The following is a 19,892-nucleotide window of genomic DNA, read 5'->3' as shown; positions in this document are numbered from 1 at the left end:
GAGGAGGTGGAGTCCGAGCTGGAGGACCTCACCGCCAGCCTCTTCCAGGTACCCGCGGTGTTGCCAGTGTTGCCATTGTTGCCGTCCGGGAGGAGGTGGAGTCCGAGCTGGAGGACCTCACCGCCAGCCTCTTCCAGGTACCCGCGGTGTTGCCAGTGTTGCCATTGTTGCCGTCCAGGAGGAGGTGGAGTCCGAGCTGGAGGACCTCACCGCCAGCCTCTTCCAGGTACCCGCGGTGTTGCCAGTGTTGCCATTGTTGCCGTCCAGGAGGAGGTGGAGTCCGAGCTGGAGGACCTCACCGCCAGCCTCTTCCAGGTACCCGCGGTGTTGCCAGTGTTGCCATTGTTGCCGTCCAGGAGGAGGTGGAGTCCGAGCGGGAGGACCTCACCGCCAGCCTCTTCCAGGTACCCGCGGTGTTGCCAGTGTTGCCATTGTTGCCGTCCAGGAGGAGGTGGAGTCCGAGCTGGAGGACCTCACCGCCAGCCTCTTCCAGGTACCCGCGGTGTTGCCAGTGTTGCCATTGTTGCCGTCCAGGAGGAGGTGGAGTCCGAGCTGGAGGACCTCACCGCCAGCCTCTTCCAGGTACCCGCGGTGTTGCCAGTGTTGCCATTGTTGCCATCCGGGAGGAGGTGGAGTCTGAGCTGGAGGACCTCACCGCTAATCTCTTCTATCCTAGTTGGGGGGCTGGAATGTACACTCATCGTTATATGTATTTGAACCTTCTTGTGTGTGCTGACGCCTTGTCCACTGTATTCACAGCAGAAGGCCGCTGGTGACGTGTGTGTGTTATTGGCGGTCGCAGGAGGCGCACAACATGGTGCGCGAGGCGAACGTGCGACAGCTGGCGGCCGAGAGGTCGCTGAAGGAGAGCCAGATGCAGGTGGACGTGCTGCTGGCCGAGGTGGCCGCCCTCAAGACGCTGGTGCTCACGTCCACGCCGAGCCGCCCCAACCCGCACCTGCACCCGCAGATCGACCCCAGCCGCTCCAAGGACGACGCCAGCGTCACGGGTGAGGCCCTGCCCTTTTCTGACGTGAGTCTCGTTAAGTAGCCGCGTCCTTCACCGACCTTTCTGGTCGACATTGCAGTCGCCGTCATCAGGGGGCAGTTACCTGCTGAGGTTCTTTACCAGTTATCCTGCCCATATATCTGTGGTGTTATGGAAGAGACGGTTAAGTCAAAAACATCAAATTTTAAGAGAGGTGGAAGAAAGTCAAGGATTATTTGAAGGATATCCCTTTTGACACTTTATATGGTTTGTAGTTTTGTTTTGCCGGCATAAAATATCAATAATTAATAATATAACGACTAATATTTGACCGTGAAAATAATATTACACTTTATTCCACCTCTCTTTAAATTAATATGTTTTTGACTTAACCCTCTCTTCCATAACACCACAGTCACAGATATAATCTTGCCTGAGTGTAAGGTGCTTCCTGATTGGCTGCAGCTGTGGGCTAATCAGATCCTTCCTTTCTCCTGGTTGGCTGGGGGTTGTTTTGCCAACCAGGGGCGATCTGTCTGATGTTGGATGTGGAGATATGTTTTGAGGATTTCTAAAGTGTGGGTTTTTATTCCCCATATTTTTTTATTATTCATTGGGTAACTTCTCCCTGATGATGGCGACTGCAATCTCGACCTGAAACGTTGGTTAATTATTCGCCAAGGACGCTGCTACAACCCAGAGGCCAAGCTACTTCGGACAATTGCAGTGAAAGCCTGCGAACATTATTAAGGAATTTAAGGTATAAAATTTTTAATAGACAAACATGAAACAAACATAAATGGTTAACATTTTTTTTTCTTGCTATCTATAAAAATGACAGTGTGATTGCAAGGGGTAAGTAATTTGAGAACTAGGACTTACAATAGCTGAGTAAATGCCAAGGAGAAGAGGAAAAAAACACCGGGGTTGCATAGCCCCCACAAGGGTGGGGCTGGGTGAAACCCTGGGTCCAGGGCCCGGGCCCAGCCAGGTTTTTTTTGCTATTGTTATTTCTTCCCTGCAGGGACGGCTACAGGGCTGGCGAGCCGGGAAATCGCCCGGGGCCCCGCGCGGGTGCTTTTAATCTGTATTTATTATTGTCTGTCTAGTGTTCTGTTAAAAATATGTACACTAATGGGAAAATGAAAATTTAATTATTTATCATCCTGTAACTTAATGTGTTGGTCAATACCATGATTTCATATTAGGAAAAAAAACTTTCAAAGTTTTTATTGCCACGTATAATAATATCATACCAGAAATTTGATCTATAGCATTTATAAAACTGATCTGAGGATAATGTATCAATAAATAATATAAAATATATTAAGCTAAATGAGCACAATCATTGTCAATATTTAAGTTCCAGGTTGGCTTTTTTTTTTTGTTTAGTTTATCTTTTTCAAATTTTTGGGGGAAGCCTCCCTAACCCCACTTTTCTTCTTGCGGGGTTGTATACCCCCAGACTCCCCATAAGTAGAGACCGGAAAAATTCGCGAATTCATTTCGCGATAGGCTAAAATACAAATAGTTATACCTGAGTGCTGAATCTGCTATTGACTCACAACTCACCTGGATGACTCTGGGCCAATGAGAAACACCCAACCAAAGCTTTATCGAATCACAGGCTGCTACGCTGGGACGTCTCACAAGACAGCAGCCAATGAGTGGGTGACATTTGACCGAGTGTACGTAGAACTAGGGAGTTCATCCTGCAGGTCATTGAACCAGTGAATTTTTCCGGTCCCTACCCATAAGGCCCCTCTCCAAAATACGAAGGTACCTACCGCCAGGGGCGTAGCCAGGGGGGGGGGGGTTAGGGGCTCAAACCCCCCCCCCCCTTAGCACCAAATCTTTAATTAATATCTTATTCATCACTCAAACAAATTTCATATTAAAATGAATAAAAATTTTACCATTACAATATTTAAATTTAAGTACCGAAAACTGCTAAAATAGCACTATTTTACACCTTAAAATACAAATTTTCCCGGGGGAGGACCCCCGGACCCCCTGCTTTAATACGGGTGGGGGGGGGGCATGCTTCTTAACACCCCCCATACACAAATCCTGGCTACGCCACTGCCTACCGCAGAAGTGAGTGGTTCAGGGCCATGGTGACAGGTTCGTGCGGCTTTGTGCAGGAGTGAGTCTGTTCACGAGGAAGCACCGCCGCTCGCCGTCGCACTTCAACCTGAAGTACGGCCGCGAGAACTCCCCGCCCGAGTCGCCCGTCAAGGAGTCGAGGGCGTCTCTGCCGGAGCCGGTCGTCTCGGAGGCCAGGGACGGCTGCGAGGTGGGTCTCTGATAACATTTCCCAGGGGCGGCGTGCTCTAGCTGAACGGTAGCTTTGAATACACACACTGTATAGAAGTCGCGAGTGGATGGGATTTACTCTACTTTTTCAGAAGCGTATGATGAGCAGCTTGGGAACTTCACCGCTGCAGTGCGCTGCCGTAACGCCCTGTATCGTCTTAGTTGTTATTTACACGTTAGAGCGCAGCACTGTCACCCGCTGTCATTCCCCCCGAACCCCCCACCTATCATTTACTGCAGCTCAAGGTCGTTCAACGGGAGGGGGAAGGGGTGTTTGATGAGTTCGACACTTGTCCGCTAGGGACCACCACAAGTCGATGCCCTAGATATGGTGGCGATTGTGGCGGTGAATTAACCAACTACCTCAAAACCGTATTAGAAATTTTAACCTGGGCTGGTGACTTCTATACAGTATATATATTCAAAGATGGTAGCATCTCGTGGCAATGGCGGGAGGGGCTATCGCACAAAGAAAGGTCGTTGTTGCAAAAAAATGAAAGTGGTCAGCCATTGGCCTTGGAATATTATTTACAAATTAAGGTGTTTCAAATACAGAACCCTTAGTAGCTCCGTGCAACTGTTAGTGAGATGAAAGTTTAACATGTGAAATTAAATATTTAAGTAAACATAAATATACACTAATCAATAAAATTGGTCTCGGGAGGGGCTATCGCCCCCGCCGCCCCCCCTTCTGGAGCCGCGCTTGTCTCGTGGTTCTTGATTGTGGGAGTTTATTTCACGGACGTGTCTTCTATTCGAATAGCAATCACAGTAATTCAAGTGCGGAAGCAAACGCGTCCTGAGTGGCTCGGTCAACTAAGGCAACTACTTCTCTCGCCGACACAAGGTGCGGGTACACCTTGTAGTAGCAGTCTAACAGGTGTTGAGATTTATTCGAAAAAAATGCCTGCTCTGTATCATTCCCACTTTACAGTTACGATTTTGCAAGCGCAAGCAAGCCATCTTCAGCAAGGGGCATTTTGATTCGGTGGGGGGGGGGGGGGGGAGGTTGGTTTGGCCACCCCCACCCCCCCCCCCCTTTCCCTCCTACCTGGGATCTACGCCAATGCTCAGTACCAAGATAGGTTCTGGCTGAGCCGCCAAACACCACGGAGCTCTGGATGCTAGTGCCATTTACAAACCTCTCAAGGTTTATCAACAAAGTCTGATCACAAGCAGTAGTTTTGTTTATTCAATTATTATTTTTTGGCCAGCGGAAAAGGCTGAATGGGTGTTTTTACTGTGCGTTTTCGGTCATGAAAAATGTGGTTCACAGTATTGTAAGTGTGATCAGTGGCGGATCCAGAGGTTCACCTCGGAGGGGGCACTCTAGGATTTCAGAATAGCCAGAGAAAAAATGTCTTTAAGTATTTAATCTACTCACACTACACATAACATCCAACCACCAGATTTTATGATTCTACAAGAAATTCATTAATTATATTAAAATATTTTATTGGTTTCATAAACAATCATTTTGGTCGGCAATATTAATGTAGCATAAGAACAACTGGTTTTTCGGGGGGGGGGGGGGGGGGGGCACTTGCCCCTGGTGCCCCCCCCCTTGGATCCGCCATTGAGTGTGATGGTTAATATTCAACCACGGAGGCACATCGAGGACGTGAAGGTGTGTTGAGGCCAGTGCCGCGGAGCTCGAAGCTCGTTGCGGCGGTTGCGAGCGGGTTGCGTGACGGTGGCAGGTGGACCCGGTGGTGCACCGGGAGTTCGTCTCGTGGCGGCAGGCCCCCAGCATGGACAAGGGCGACCCCTTCATTGCGCGCGTCTACGCCGAGGACATCGCGACGTGCCTGGACTTCTGCAACGAGGAGCTGGCGGCGAGGGTCGGCTCGGCCGTGGAGACGGGCAACATCTTCATCGAGGCCGTCAGTGACAAGGCCAAGAACCTGTTCCCCAAGTGAGTGCGGGCCGTGCCCGGTGCCGCTTGGCCGGCTCACGGTAGAGACCGGGAAAAAATTCGCGGATTCATTCGGCGATAGGCTAGACTTCAAATACATACACCTTTATAATGATTTTGCTATTGGTAGGGACCGGAAAAATTCGCGGTTTCGATGGCCTTCAGGATAGACAGCACATTCCCCCTGTGCACTTGGGCAAAATAACGCAAGTTCATTGGCTGGCGACTTGTAAGTCGTCTCAGCTGGATTGTATATGATTTGATCCTTCTTTGGTTGAGGGTTTATAATTGGTTGAGATTCGTCAAGATGAACAGTAAGCCAATGGCAAAATTATCGAAGAGGTATATGTGTTTGAATTCTAGCCTATCACCGAATGAATCCGCGAATTTTGCAGGTCTCTAGGTATTGGCTTACTGTTCATCTGGACGAATCTCAACCAGTTATAAACCCTCTCAACCAAAGAAGGATTGAATCACAGACAAACCAGCTGAGACGACTTACAAGTCGGCAGCCAATGAACTTGCGTTATTTGCCCGCGTGTACAGGGGAGTGTGCAGTCTATCCTGAAGGCCATCGAAACCGCGAATTTTTCCGGTCTCTACTGTTAGCCCTGAAGGCCCCGTCACCTCAGGTGCCAGTCCAACGTTGTGTGACGTAAAACCCGAGGACATTCAAGACCTTCACCTTAGTGAGTGACGTGCTCCCATTGGTGTGGTGCAGGGACGTAACTAGGGGGGGGGGGCAGACGGGGCTTGTGCCCCAGGCGTCTCATTTGGGGGGGTGCTAATCTAGCAGAGTGATTATCACTATAGATATGTACTTGAATATCACAGTGTTAGAACACAATAAAAATGTTTGGAGAGCAGATGAACTGAATTATTTGTATTGAAATATACACACATGTATATAGTCAAATATGTAAAAACTGTTTTTTTTCCACATACCAGCCAACCTGTGAGGAATTAGAAATGAAATAACTACAAATTAATTAATTTTTTTTGTCATCTGAGTAGAATCAAAAATTATTTGGAATGGTGGGATTAATTTGTGGTTGCGACATGAGGTGGTGTTGGGAAAGGTTTTGGTTTGGTTGGTTTGAAAAAAAAAGGGGGGGGGGGGGGGGGGCACCACAATGAGTTCTCGCCCCGGGTGGAAACTAGTCTAGTTACGTCAGTGGTGTAGTGTCTCTGCTCCATTGATACTAAAGTATTAGTTGATAATTACCTGATGGTTTTCACAAGTTCATGCCCTTCACAGCGAAGTTTCCCCAGAGAAAAATAAATGTGAGTCTTTCAGTAGTCACCAGTGATGTGTAAACATTTAACCTCAGTAACGAGCCAATTCATGTGATTTTTTGTTGGTCATGTCGCAAATAAACTTGCAACGAAACTCGGGACATGAAATTTAAAGTAGAATTCTTTGAAATAATGCCAAGTGTGATAAACATATTGATCAATAAAATATTCTTTTTTCAAGAACGTACTAAAATTTCTGGATGCAAATCACACACTTACTTCTGCGCTCGCAGCTATAATTTGCTGCCTGAATAATAAACGTTGCTCGCCACCATAATCACAGAGAGCAGCACAGCTCCGATAAAAGACTTACCGACCTTAACATTATTGAGCTGATTTAATATTATTATGACATAATATTATATTATTATTATGTTTTTAAAAAGAGTAAAAAAAAATTCCCAGTGGCGAGATTAGAACCATGTTTCTTTGAGGTTATCAAGCACACACACTACCAATGTACTACCAAGCTTGGTAGCATATTATAAGGAGAATATGTATTATAATCATTGTAATTACAGTTTTCTTTAAAAATTTGAGATTACTTTTTACGTTTTTTACTATAAATATTTTAGTTTACCAAATATATTCCAGGGTAGTTTCACTAACATAAAGTTTCATTTGGCACATGTTTACGAAAGTGACTATATACGAGTTCATGTTTGCCACAAGTGGTTCCGCCATCTTTGTGTCTCATTTCCATTCCGTTTTCACGAAATTACGCCTAAAAGATGCAGTGTAACCGAGAGATAGGATGTTTACTCATCAGGAACTGTTCAAAAAGTCAGAAGTCAGTAAAGCGTCCTTTGATTTCCTCGACTCCGGCGGGGGAGTGTGCATGTGTGCTCCGGAGTTGAGGTGGTGTGGCACTGGGGGGGGGCTAGTAGAGGTTGGATAGGCCTCCACTGGACCACGGGTTCACTGGGTGATTGAGGGATCCCAGTGTGATGTGGTAGAACAGGGTAAGCGCCAGCTATGCTGCATCTTTAGAGCTTGGGATGCAGCCGCTAGTCTGGTTAGCTGAGTGAGGCAGGGGGTGACGGCGGTGTCTAAGCTGAGACGGGTAGCCCTAGCATCTGGGCATAGCTGGATCTCTAACACCTCTCCTGTTTCGCGTACACGGCGTATCCCGTATCCACGCCCCGTAGGGGCCCCAGGCCGGCAGGGCCACTCTGGCTAAGAGGGCTGGGTTATCAAATAAAAGCTATCCCTTTGACATTCGTGTGGCACTGGGGGCGCTGTGTGCTCCGGAGACGCGGTGGTGTGGCACTGTGGCACTGTGGCACTGTGTGTGCAGGAAGTGTGCCCTGCTGGAGGCCCCGCGGCAGTGCCACTACCGCATGAAGCTGGGCGACCAGGAGCAGTGGTATTGCATCTCCCAGATCTGCCGCAACCGGGTTAGTGTCTTCGACCCAGTCCCGCTTCCAAGCAGTGGCCATCTCGCAACAGGCTTGGCTTCTGGGTTGCAGCCGCGTCCTCGGAGAATAATTCACCGACGTTTCTGGTCGACATTGCAGTCGCCATCATCAGGGAGCAGTTACCCACTGAATAATAAAAAAAAAAATATGAAAAAAATAATATATATGGAACCCACTCTTCAGAAATCCTCAAAACATAGCTCCACATCCAACATCAGACAGATCGCCCCTGATTGGCAAAACAGCCCAGCCAACCAGAAGATAGGAAGGCTCTGATTGGCCCACAGCTGCAGCCAATCAGGAAGCACCTTCCCCTCATGCGAGAGTATATATGGGCAGGATAACTTTGTAAGAACCTCAGTGGGTAACTGCAATGTCGACCGAAACGTCGGTGAATTATTCTCCAAGGACGTGGCTACAACCCAGAAGCCAAGCTACTTCAGACAATGGCCGTGAGAGCCTGCGAACATTATTAAACTTCACTACATTAGAAACTAGTTTAGCTATAAAAAATTGTGTACAGAAATTATATTTTTAATTACGCTGATCACTTTGACTGGCTGACTCTGCAACGCTGTGTTGTACCACCGCGAACGATAGTTCTTCTACTCACTCAGCTTCGATTACCATAATTTTTTTTTGCGTGTGATAAGAAGTACATCTGAATTGTTCACCAAAAAATTGGCGCTATAGTTTTTGATAATTCTTTTACTTTTTGAATTTGTTTAATTAACTTTGCAAAGTAAGTAAATATTAATTTTATAGCTGAAAATCAATTTAAATAACCAAATTTACTTTTCAGTACCTTAAAAAGATTTCATTAGTATCAAATAAAAGAGTGATTTTATATTTCCTATATTATACAAATAGCAATACAGTGGAACCTGGATAATTCGAACTTCTTTAATTCGAAATCTTCTTTAATTCGAATTTTCCTCTTGGTCCCTAGCATTTTGTATCTAAACAATGCTAAAAATCGTGGATAATTCGAATTTTATTTTGGATAATTCGAATTTTTGGTGCGTCTAATTTAGTGAATAAATTATAAACTACGGCTCAAAAAATTGTAAATTTATCGGGAAATACGTTTTACAAACAATACTCGGCAAAAGTTAAGCGTTTGACCAAATGCGCGGTAGCTTGTAGTGTGATGACTCACCCTTCCCCTCCCGCACACTTGTGCCGAGTGCCGACCGCCTGCGCGTAGCAACAACACGCAGCAGTAGTGTCTCCAAGGTCACCCCTCCCCACACTCACCCCTCTCCACTCCGTACTGTACAACTGTGCATCGTTCTGTGTATCGTCTGTTTTGTAACATACAGTGTACTGTAGCTTATTTAAAATTGTCTTTTGATGTGTGATTACGTGTAGTTTTTACGTACAGTGACGTTTAGTGAGTGAACTGTGAGAGTAGCAACCATGGCGTCGACCTCGTCTACAAAATCCCGTGCTTATAAAACTTTGACTCTAGCTGAAAAAGTAGCGGCGATTAGGGAAGTGGACAAAGGCGTGAAAAAGAAATTGGAAATCGCAAAGGACTTTGGGATTCCACCCAACACTCTATCCACTTTCTTGAAGATTAGAGATAAAATTCTCAGCAGTGCAGAGGAATTTGATAAAGACCGAAAACGACTACGAGAACCAGATAACCCAGACGTCGACAATTGTGTTCTTAAGTGGTTCAAGCAAGCCAGAGACAAAAAAATTCCGTTGAGTGGTCCCCTAATAAGGGTAAAGGCCGAGCAATTCGCTAAAGAATTGGGCAAACAAAATTTCAAAGCTAGCACTGGATGGCTGGATGGTTTCAAAGAACGTAATAAAATTACGTTCAAAGCAGTCTGTGGCGAAAGTGGGGCAGTGAACCAGCAAGAAGCCGGCCAGTGGAAGCGAGATTTAGAAGAGATGATCCAAGATAGAGACCCAAACAATATTTCCAATGTTGATGAGACTGGCCTTTTTTTTAAATGCACACCGGACAAAACATTGGCATTTAAAAGCGAAAAATGTCATGGTGGAAAACTAAGCAAAGAAAGAGTGACGCTTTTAGTCGGAGCAAACATGGACGGCTCAGAAAAGCTGCCCTTGTTGATGATTGGAAAATCGGCTAATCCCCGTTGTTTTAAGAATGTCAAGTCGAAACCGGTGGATTACGTTAACAGCTCAAACGCTTGGATGACAGGCGACCTGTTTTCAAAGTGGCTAATAAAGTTGGACAAGAAGTTTATTAAAGAAAAGCGTCAGGTGGTCCTCTTCATCGACAACTGTACTGCGCATAACACCATACCAGTGTTGAAATGTGTTAAAGTGGTTTTTTTCCCAGCCAATATGACATCTGTTGTCCAGCCAATGGACCAAGGGATTATAAAAAATTTGAAACATTTCTACAGAACCTTGCTGGTAGAAAACATACTGTCCGGAGATGGAAACGCCCTGAAAATAAAGCTCGATATTCTGCAAGCTTCCAGAATGTGTAAGCAAGCGTGGGACAGAGTGAAGCCAGAAACAATCAAAAACTGTTTTAAAAAGGCAGGTTTTGTTAAAACCGAGGACAAAACTGTGGAAGCCACTGAAGCGGAAGCCATTCCAGCAGCAGTCGACGGCTGGGAGAATGTGGGAGCCGACCCGACCATCTCGTACGAAGACTTTCTCAATGTCGATGAAGATGTTGCGGTGTGCGGTGACGTCGCTGACACCGAAATCATCGCAGAGGTGCTCGGCAGTGAGAAGCAAGACGATGACGGGGAAGGTTCGGAAGAAGAGATCGCTGGAGTAGAAGAAGAACCGGTGCCGAGTGCAGCTGACGCCATGAATCACATAAAAGAACTTAGACGTTTTTTTGAGAGCCGAATTAATGTAAGTGATTCATACTTCATCTCTTTGAATAAGTTAGAATCTTTTGTAATGGCCGAGAGCCTTAATTCGAGAAAACAGGCCAAAATATCATCTTTTTTTCAAAAACAATAGGTTGTTTTTATGTTTCAGTTCAATAGTTTTAAGGTCATTTTAATATGTATGTATCGTTTAGGCATTAATCGATGTATTTATTCAAAAAATGTCAACCAATAAAGAGTTTTAATAGAAAATATGATTTTTTATTGTTTTGGCCCTATTTATATTACGAACTTCCTTAATTCGAATTTTTGGATAATTCGAAGTTTTTGACTGGTCCCTTGAGGTTCGAATTATCCAAGTTCTACTGTATTACATAAGGAAAATTTCAATTTGTCGTAAACTCAATATTTTTTTTATCATTTTACATAAACACACACACAAACAAGTATGTGTCTATGTATAATATCAAAAATAATTTTCATTTGCACAATATTAAAAGAAATCGAATTTTTAATAAACATTTATAATATTAAATTATATTTATCTTTTCAACTCCCAATATTCATTAAGCTTTTTGCTGCATTTAGAATAAATGTTGTAATCAGTACAAAACAAACAGCAGTTTTTAATTTAATATAGCATTATATTTTACATATTTGTTTGTGTATTGAAACTGCAAAAAACGTATAAAAACACTTATTCGGTAACCCAATGCAGTATTTTCAGTGCCTGCTGCACTTGAACCTAAGCTATGTATATTTTCAAGTTGATGACGTACTCTCGTAAACATTTTTTTTTTATAGAAACAGGGCTAGTCCCATCAAATGTAGATACATATTTTTAATTTATAATGTGTAATGAAATCTGTATTTTCATGAATATTTACTTGTGACAGCATACTTTAAAAAAGGGGGGTGGGGTGAGAGAGAGAGAGACAAAAATCATTTAATTTCGAGGCACTAGAACTAGGTAATAGCTGGATGAAACGTGTTCGTAGGGAAACAAAGTTGTTTAACCCTCTCTGCCCCACCCTGCAAGTTTGTTGTATGGGATATTACGGACCATAGCAAGACCTCAGCTTTCTTCAGTTTCTTGTTCACAGTAGAATGCAAACACGTCGACTGCTTGCAGATAACGGCGGTGTGCGACTTCCTGAACTACCTGCGCTACATCGAGAGGGGCCTCGTGAAGAGCTCAGGTGAGGCTTCGCACTCCCTCGGAGTGACGGCCACTGCCGTGGTTAAGTTCCAGTGCTGTGCCGCTTCCAGGCCTGGATCACCACGGTGCGATGGTGGTTTGGTTCCCACGGTGGTCGATCAAACCTGGATTTTGTACATGAAAACATTCGACTGATGTAACCGTTTTAGAAAACCATGACCTAGTTGCTGGTTTTATTTTCAGTTGGCTATTTTTCCAGTTAACTGAAAATCATGTGGAAAGTTTGGGTATTTTCACTATTTTTTTTTTTTAATATTTTGCATCACTGTAATAAAATTGTAATTGATAGTTCAAAGAATACTGTCAAACCTCATTTATCCGGATTTAACTGGGACTAAAGGCAATTCGGACAATCAAAAATCAGGATAATCCAGGTAATATGTGTAATAAGAAAAATAAAATTTTTAAACAAGCAGATTTACTATTTGCTACAATAAACTAAGTTCTGTAACAAAATTACACATTATACATGCCCTAAATTGTTTAAAAGTCATTAAAAAAATATGAAAATTACTTTTCACATCATTTCTCAACATAGAATTCGTCAACTTTCTTCCGTTTCAAACATGTAAGGCGCTTGAATTAAGCATGGCCAAGTGCATTATCGTTAGCGTGTTTGTATGGATATAGAATTCAATTGTCATTTTAAAAATTTTTTTTGTCAGTTTTAAATAATGTGTCTGCAAATCTTATTTTTGTTATCCGGAGATCCGGATGGAGCCCGGATAGACATGGTTTTACTACTAGAATTAACCTGTGCCAAAAACAATGTCTCCACCATGTCTATAATAGTGCTCAATTGATGAGAAGTTGATGGTAAGGGTAACATGAAAGTTACTGGGTCCGTGTCAGTATTAGTTTTAACAATCTCGCGGAAGGTCATCAGAAACGGTTCACTTTGAAATGTTTTCCGGTTGCAGTTCAGAAACGGTTGACTTTGAAATGTTCTTCCGGTTGCAGTTCACGACGTCTACTGGGAGATAGTTCGCCTGAGGAAGGAGATGGTGCTGGCGAGACTTGGCCTGCCCCTGTCCTCCTGAAGAGACGCGTCTCGCGCGTCGCGCACGGCGTCCGAAGCAGCGTCAACGCGGTCCGCCTCGGGTCGGCAGTCCGAGCGAGGCGCCGGTGGGGAGAACGGGAAACCCTGCCGACAGAGGGTCTCGGGAAAAGCAGTCTCCTGTTGTAGTCGATAGTTTATTTTTCTGAGACAGCTGCTTCAAGCCCGAGTTGTTAAGCTGAAGTTCTTGGCTGGTTGCCAGAAAGCTCCGAGCAAAATCCTGTGGCAGCATTGGGAACTTACAGTTTCGGAATGAAATGTAAGTGATGTTAGACTTAACGTAACTTTTTTTTTGGGAAAATAGCGGATTTTTTTTTTGGATGATGAACAGGGCTTCCAAACTGCTGTGAAGAAAAAAAAAATGTTTGGGTTCATTTTAGCGTGTGCCATTGAAGTATGATGTTGTAATAACAAAAAAAAAAATCCTTGAAATGTGGAAGAGATGATCTGTCAAAAAAGCTTTCATTATCGATATTATCATGCTTCTTGAGTATTTGCTGTTAGCAAAAATAATTTTCTCATATATTGTAATTATTTCATGTATAATTCATCTATATGTACTTCAAACTGAAAATGTAGCAATGCTGTTATACTTAAAGATGTATGTTGAATTATCTCATTTGATTGGGTACATAACAAGAAGTGATGGTCTTTTTTGTATTCGTGAATATGAATACGCATGTATCCGCAATGATTACTTTTATAAATACGGATATATTCATATTTATAGGTGTGAATACAAATATATGAATCAAAAATATTCATATTTCCATATTTATATTCAGGTCAGTTTTATAAATTCTTCTGATCAAATTCAGGTGGAATCGCGTAGTTATACGTGGCAATCAAATATTTGAAAGTTTTTCTGTTACAAAATAATGAATTGAAATTTTTGTTGACGAGTACTTCACCAAAATTTTAATTTTAACTTCTGCTAGTTATGTCCTTATTTTAAAAAGAACAATACATCAAGGAAAGCAGAAATGTGTGCATGACGATTGAAAATTTGCATATTATTTGATAGGCAATTATAGATATGCAAATAAATACACATACAGCCATTTAAATATGAATATTGTTGACTTCACACCTATAACTACAAATATATTCATATTCATAGAAAATTATATTTACAAATCAATTATGACCATCACTACAAGGGAGTTTATGTAGAATTCTGATGGAACAGCTATGGCAATACAAAGATTCCATCTATGTTCATGCTGAAAGATTATTTCGCTGAAACTCCTTGTTTTGTGCTTGAATCAAACCGCTATATAAAAAAAAAAATTGTTAGCGAAAGTAGTAGTTCTGGATGTTATTTTTCTCAATTTTATCGGTTGTCACATGTCTATATGTTAATTGTGAGGGGAATTGTTCACCGCGCAGGCTGAGATATTGCACCTGACATCTCGCCAACATTGCTTTAACAGTGTAACTTAAATTACTGGGTGGTTTTGAGCCATTTTATTCTTGGCGGCCCCCAACATTCTACACCTTTCCGGTATGTTGTAGCAACATGAATATGTAACTGGAGCGTCTTCCATGAAACTAAGACTCAACATTGTGCTCACATTTTCCTTTTTAGCACGAGGGAGGGTTGGTACCTTGTGCTGAGGCAAGCGTTTCAACAGGTCATCAACAAACAAATGAAAACAAGCTAAAAATACAAGTTAAAAAAAAAGTTATGTTCCATTTTTATCTAAAATACATGTGCATTTGCATTTGCATTGCAGTCTTTTCTTAGAATGAATTATTTAGGGTAGGTTAGTAAATTTTAATCCAAATGTGTTTCTTTCTGGTTCGGAATCGGTGAATCGGCAACAATTGTATCAGCATATCGGCAAAATTTTGTGAATTGGTTCAGATCTAGTGTAGGTCTTTGGCTGCTTCTCTTTCTCTCTCAGACCAAGATAAAAAAATTTGTTTCTGAAAAATTTTTAGTTTTAGAATATTCTGTATCATTATCTGTATCACAAAAATTGGTACATTCCCTTTTGATTTTGATAAGCAACTATGCCATTGAAAGTCCAGATGAAATGAATATTAAGAGTGCCAAACGAAAGTATGACTACACTAGTTACAAGTTACTTACATTCTTCTCTGAGAGAAACATATTTGAAGTATACAAATTTGTATATAAAATCCAGTTGTTAATGTTGTCATATCTACCAAAACATGACTTTGAATAACTAAATGTATTTTACAGTTCTAAAGTTTAAGAAACATTAAAATAATTTAACAAAAAATTTTTATCAAGAAGAATTTAAATAATAATTTCCACTTTGTTAAAAAAAGAAAGTATTGTTTTAGTTTTAAAATGAGAACTCATCAACACATCATCTTCGAGCAAATGTCACGTTTCTCCAATGGCGTGGTCTCTCATTCACTCCTCGAAGAAATGTCATTACGCTGTAAATACATATATTTTTAATTAGCAGAGCTCAGATGGGTGCAGTCTTCTCGTTTCCCTGAACTCTGGAACAAGAGGCATGCAGTGCGCATCATTCCAAAAATGAAATTGATTATGCATGTCTTCGAAGAACAGGAGAGTAATACACAGAATGGAATAGATGTTTTCTATTCGGGAAGCGGTATTTTCAAAGTCCCTTGTCAATCTGGTTGCTACACAGCCCCCAACAGCACTTTTTATTTGTTAATGTAACTTGCTTATTCCCTACTATTCGTTAAAGTACAGAATAAGTTAATAAGTTACAATTCTACGAGATAAAGTAATTCATTACAAGTAAAAGTTACTCCTGAATAGTCATCAGTAAAAATACAAAAAAAAAAAAATTCAAATTACTTTGCATTTAATTATAAATTTGTAATACTTTAAAAAGTATATTTATTATTTACCTATCCACCCAAAATATTGCTTTCTTTTAAACTTTATACTAAGGTGTATTTCAATGTTCAAACAGTTATTTCTTTTAACCGCTTGTTTTGGATTTCAAAATAAATCTTCAAGAACAGTTAACAAAATTACTTTGTAGGAGATATAACAACTTACAAGTAATAATCACTCATAATTATCACAATTACTTTCAATTTGTTGCATGCCATGGTGATTCCATATAATTGTTGTTTTTTACTGTGGTCAAATATTTGTACATATTGAAACAGGTAGATACTCCCCAAAACCATAGAATACTGTGTTACAAGTAATGTGTACTAATAAACAATTCCTGTGTAAATATGAAAGATAAAAATGCATTTTTATCTAGAAAAATGTTCTGTGAAATATACATTTCATATGATCATCAAATTTAACAGTTTTTGAAATTTACCCTCACATTATAAGTCGCACGACTCATGTTAAACTGAGAATTGAATTATACTTTAATGGTTCTCTACATCCATATTGTTCTTTAAACCAAAGAAACAAACTGTTACGTATGTAGCAGAATGTACAAGTCCCAAAATGGTTACAAACATATTCATTATAAATTTTTTTTGAGTATGCTAGTGCTGTTATTTTAGCTGTGCATTTTAAAGCTTGCTGTTATTGTTTTTTAAATAAATATTCTTGTTGATTGTCATATATGTATATATGTGTTTAGACTATAGATGGACACTAATAAATCATAAACCTGCTTGTTCATTGTTATGAATATATTTTAAGGCATAAGCAATTATAAGTTGCGTTCCTCGGGAAAGTGTTGAACATGATCCCGTTTATAATAACTATTGTACTTTATCATGAAATTGTTCATCAGTTTATTGGTATCTACTGGCCAATACTGAACTGATAAAATTCAAAATTAATATAATAATTGAAGGTCACACATTTTGTGCTTACGAATAAAAACTCAAATAATTCCTGCACAATTATTGTACCTACTGCTTTTTTTACCTGCAAACCATATAGTTGGAGCGCTCAAGGCATGTATTGGTTTGCATTTTATCGACTGAAACACGGACAGAATTAATGAAAAAAATTATCAGAAAAAACTTTGCATGAATTGAAGCTATATTAACAAACTAAACGTGCAGTTCATAAACTTTATTTAAATATGTCCTAGTAAAAAGGTCCCTGGTAAGTGTTTTCATTTTTTTGTTCACAAATTGATTTTTCCATTAATATTTTTTTTTTAATAGTTTTAGTAAGATCACTACTCTCAGCAGAATTATGAACATAAAATATTGACTGCATTAGTTCTTAAAGCAGGCATTTGTAAAGTTTACTTACAATAAATTATCACAGAGTATGTCATGTATTTTCATCATACGTAAGTCATACTGGAAATGTTAAAGCTTAAAAGTTAATTTAGTCTTCCATTACAGAACGACCTTTGTGATATACTAAATGGCTATAAAATGTTCAATAAAATTGTAACATATCTGAAAATTGTATCTAGTGCGAATTTGTAACATAAAATACTCATTCTGTACTCTCAGTATGTTCTTGAAATTAAATTAGAATAAATTTTGAGTTGACTTTCTCTTGTCCATTACCTAATTACACTTGAGTTCAGCAGTTTGAATGTGAGGTAAGCTAGTCAAGTGTTTATAATTTATATAATATTTTTGATATTTAATTATTCTACTGTTTATAGTTTATACGTAGTTATCAATATGCTTACTTTCTGCTTAAATCTCACACATTTATACTCTGAGCCAAAAATACCATACACAAACACCTCACGAGCCGTGAGAATTGCTACCAGCTTTGGAAACATTGTTTTTTTATGTTTTGTGAAAGGTTTCCTGAAAGAAATCAATAAATTTCAGGTGATATCACAGGTCCAGGGTTCTCTTAAACGTATTGGGGGGAGAGGGGGAAATTATGTTCTTGCCATCTGAAATATATAAATAATAAAAAAATATATTATTTTTTATTGACGAGGAGGGTGCCCTACAGCTATTCTTACAAGAAGTAACAGAGAACCAGAACAAATATTATCTTGGAAGAAGTCAAACTCAGGAGCATATGCAAATTCTTTCCTTTTGTCAGTAGGTAAGCTAGAGTTTTATAGATTTTTTTTTAGAATTTTGGGGTAGGGGATGTATCCTCCCCCCCTTGTGTACGCCCCTGCTTTATACTCTACTCAGTCACTACCTGATTATGTGCTATAAAATCAAGTTTAAAATAAATTATGGGCAAAAGAAAGGTACCTAGGGCTATTCTACGTCCAGTCTGATCGACAATGTGGTCATTAGACAGACTGACTTGGGACCACGATGGTTAGTGTTCAGATCACTTGTCTTCTACCAGCGTGTTCTGGGTTTTGATTCCCGCCGGGGTCCAACCATGTTTATTCACAAGTGGGATACGTGGTGGATGTTGCCATGCTCGGTGGGGTTTCGTGGGGTGCTCCGGTTACCAAACCATTTCATTCCGCTTATGCTCCATCAGCAGATCGTCAGCTTTCATTGCCTGTATTGAAATTTACGGAAACGTATTGAGCTTAATGTTTCATCGACATTGAGGCTAACGAAGCTAGCTCAGGGATCACAGTGAAGCCTGCTGATAGCCTATGTGAAGGGTAAATGATAGTTAAAACCTTACTGGGAAAAGTAAAGAAAAGGCAGAAAGTTAACTTGGATATGTAATTTACTGTAGCACTGTACAAGGTTGCAATACACATGACTGGGCTAATGTTTTGACGTGACGTCTAATAAATCGATGAACGCCGGCTGCACGCACGAAAAAGTGTCCCACTACGGATGTGTCCTGTTTGCTCATCGTACGCATGCGTGGCATCTCTCTTCCACTCGATTGGAACAACCATCGATTTGACTTTTCAATCATATTTTCGTCGTTTGAATTATTAATATTATGTAATTTAACGATTGTCCACCGATTTTCAGCACAATCGGTATGATTATTTAAAAGTAATGTTGAATATTCAAATACGTTTTGAACCAACAATGGTGTTGTACAGTTACACATAATAATTCAAATTACACCCGGGATCTTTTGCACAATGTTTTAAAAAATATTGTAACACATTATAAATAAGTTTGGTGTATTTGGGATGCGTATTTGTTATAAAATTGTGTTATAAAAACAAAATAATATTATTCCCCTACCGTGAGCAAAATTTTTATATACATGAATATACCATCTGAAACTACTAAATATCAAGCATGGCCTCGTGGCCTGGCGGTCAGCACCGCTAAATTCAAGGGTTGTCGGTTTGAATCCCGGCAGCTGCGGAATTTTTTTTTGTACTTGTAAAAATAAATATGGCACACACAACATTTCAAAAGTAATAAATATATTTGAATTAATGAATGCAAATAAAAGTAAATTTATTAATTAAACTGTACATTTCATTTCACTACTTTGTATCCATACAAAATAGTGATAATTCAATAAAAATGATTCAATGTTATTCATAAAAGTATGCAGAGGTTGACTTTATCATACAAAAGATAGAAAAAAAAAATTTCTTCCTCAAAGAATATAATATTTTTAATGCCTAACTGGTTTGGTTACAAAAACCTATTACGGCTCAGTCTCAGGCCGAATATTTTATTTCCTTTTCTTCCGGATCAATCATTTCATCAATGTTTTGTTATGACGTTGTCACGTTAAACTATCGTCCGTAAACCGACTTTACAGACAAAAAAAAATTTTTTTTTATGTAAGAGCAAAAGTTTCCTTACATGGTGCACCACACGTAAAAATCTAGGTATAAATATGTAAGATCTAAATAAACCATAACAGGTATTTGTAAAAGTGATATGGGTTCAAAAGTATTACATTTAAAAGGGCCAATAAAGCCATAACAAAATTATTTAGGTAAACTCTAATGCAATATACTTGTATGAAGTCCTTGTAATTTCCCACTATCAGACAGCATGTGTAGTCCTAGGGAAAATGTGTGGACGATAACATACAAA

At 40.4% G+C, this 19,892-nt stretch overlaps 1 protein-coding gene across 1 annotated transcript in view; it reads left to right on the top strand.

Annotated features, from left to right (window-relative positions):
- Positions 1-17,480, top strand: part of LOC134537061 (guanine nucleotide exchange factor for Rab-3A-like) — a 77,687-nt gene extending 60,207 nt beyond the window's left edge. The window contains exons 5-10 of the mRNA XM_063377289.1: positions 803-1,010; positions 3,133-3,284; positions 5,005-5,219; positions 7,813-7,912; positions 11,897-11,963; positions 12,944-17,480. Of these exons, the coding sequence (XP_063233359.1) occupies positions 803-1,010; positions 3,133-3,284; positions 5,005-5,219; positions 7,813-7,912; positions 11,897-11,963; positions 12,944-13,023 (822 nt within the window). The 3' untranslated portion in view covers positions 13,024-17,480. The remainder of the gene's footprint in view (positions 1-802; positions 1,011-3,132; positions 3,285-5,004; positions 5,220-7,812; positions 7,913-11,896; positions 11,964-12,943) is intronic.
- Positions 17,481-19,892: the final 2,412 nt, after the last annotated feature.

Source organism: Bacillus rossius, chromosome 11, assembly GCF_032445375.1.
Source record: "Bacillus rossius redtenbacheri isolate Brsri chromosome 11, Brsri_v3, whole genome shotgun sequence".
Taxonomy (NCBI): Eukaryota; Metazoa; Arthropoda; class Insecta; order Phasmatodea; family Bacillidae; genus Bacillus; species Bacillus rossius.
This window is presented reverse-complemented; position numbering and strand designations above follow the sequence as displayed.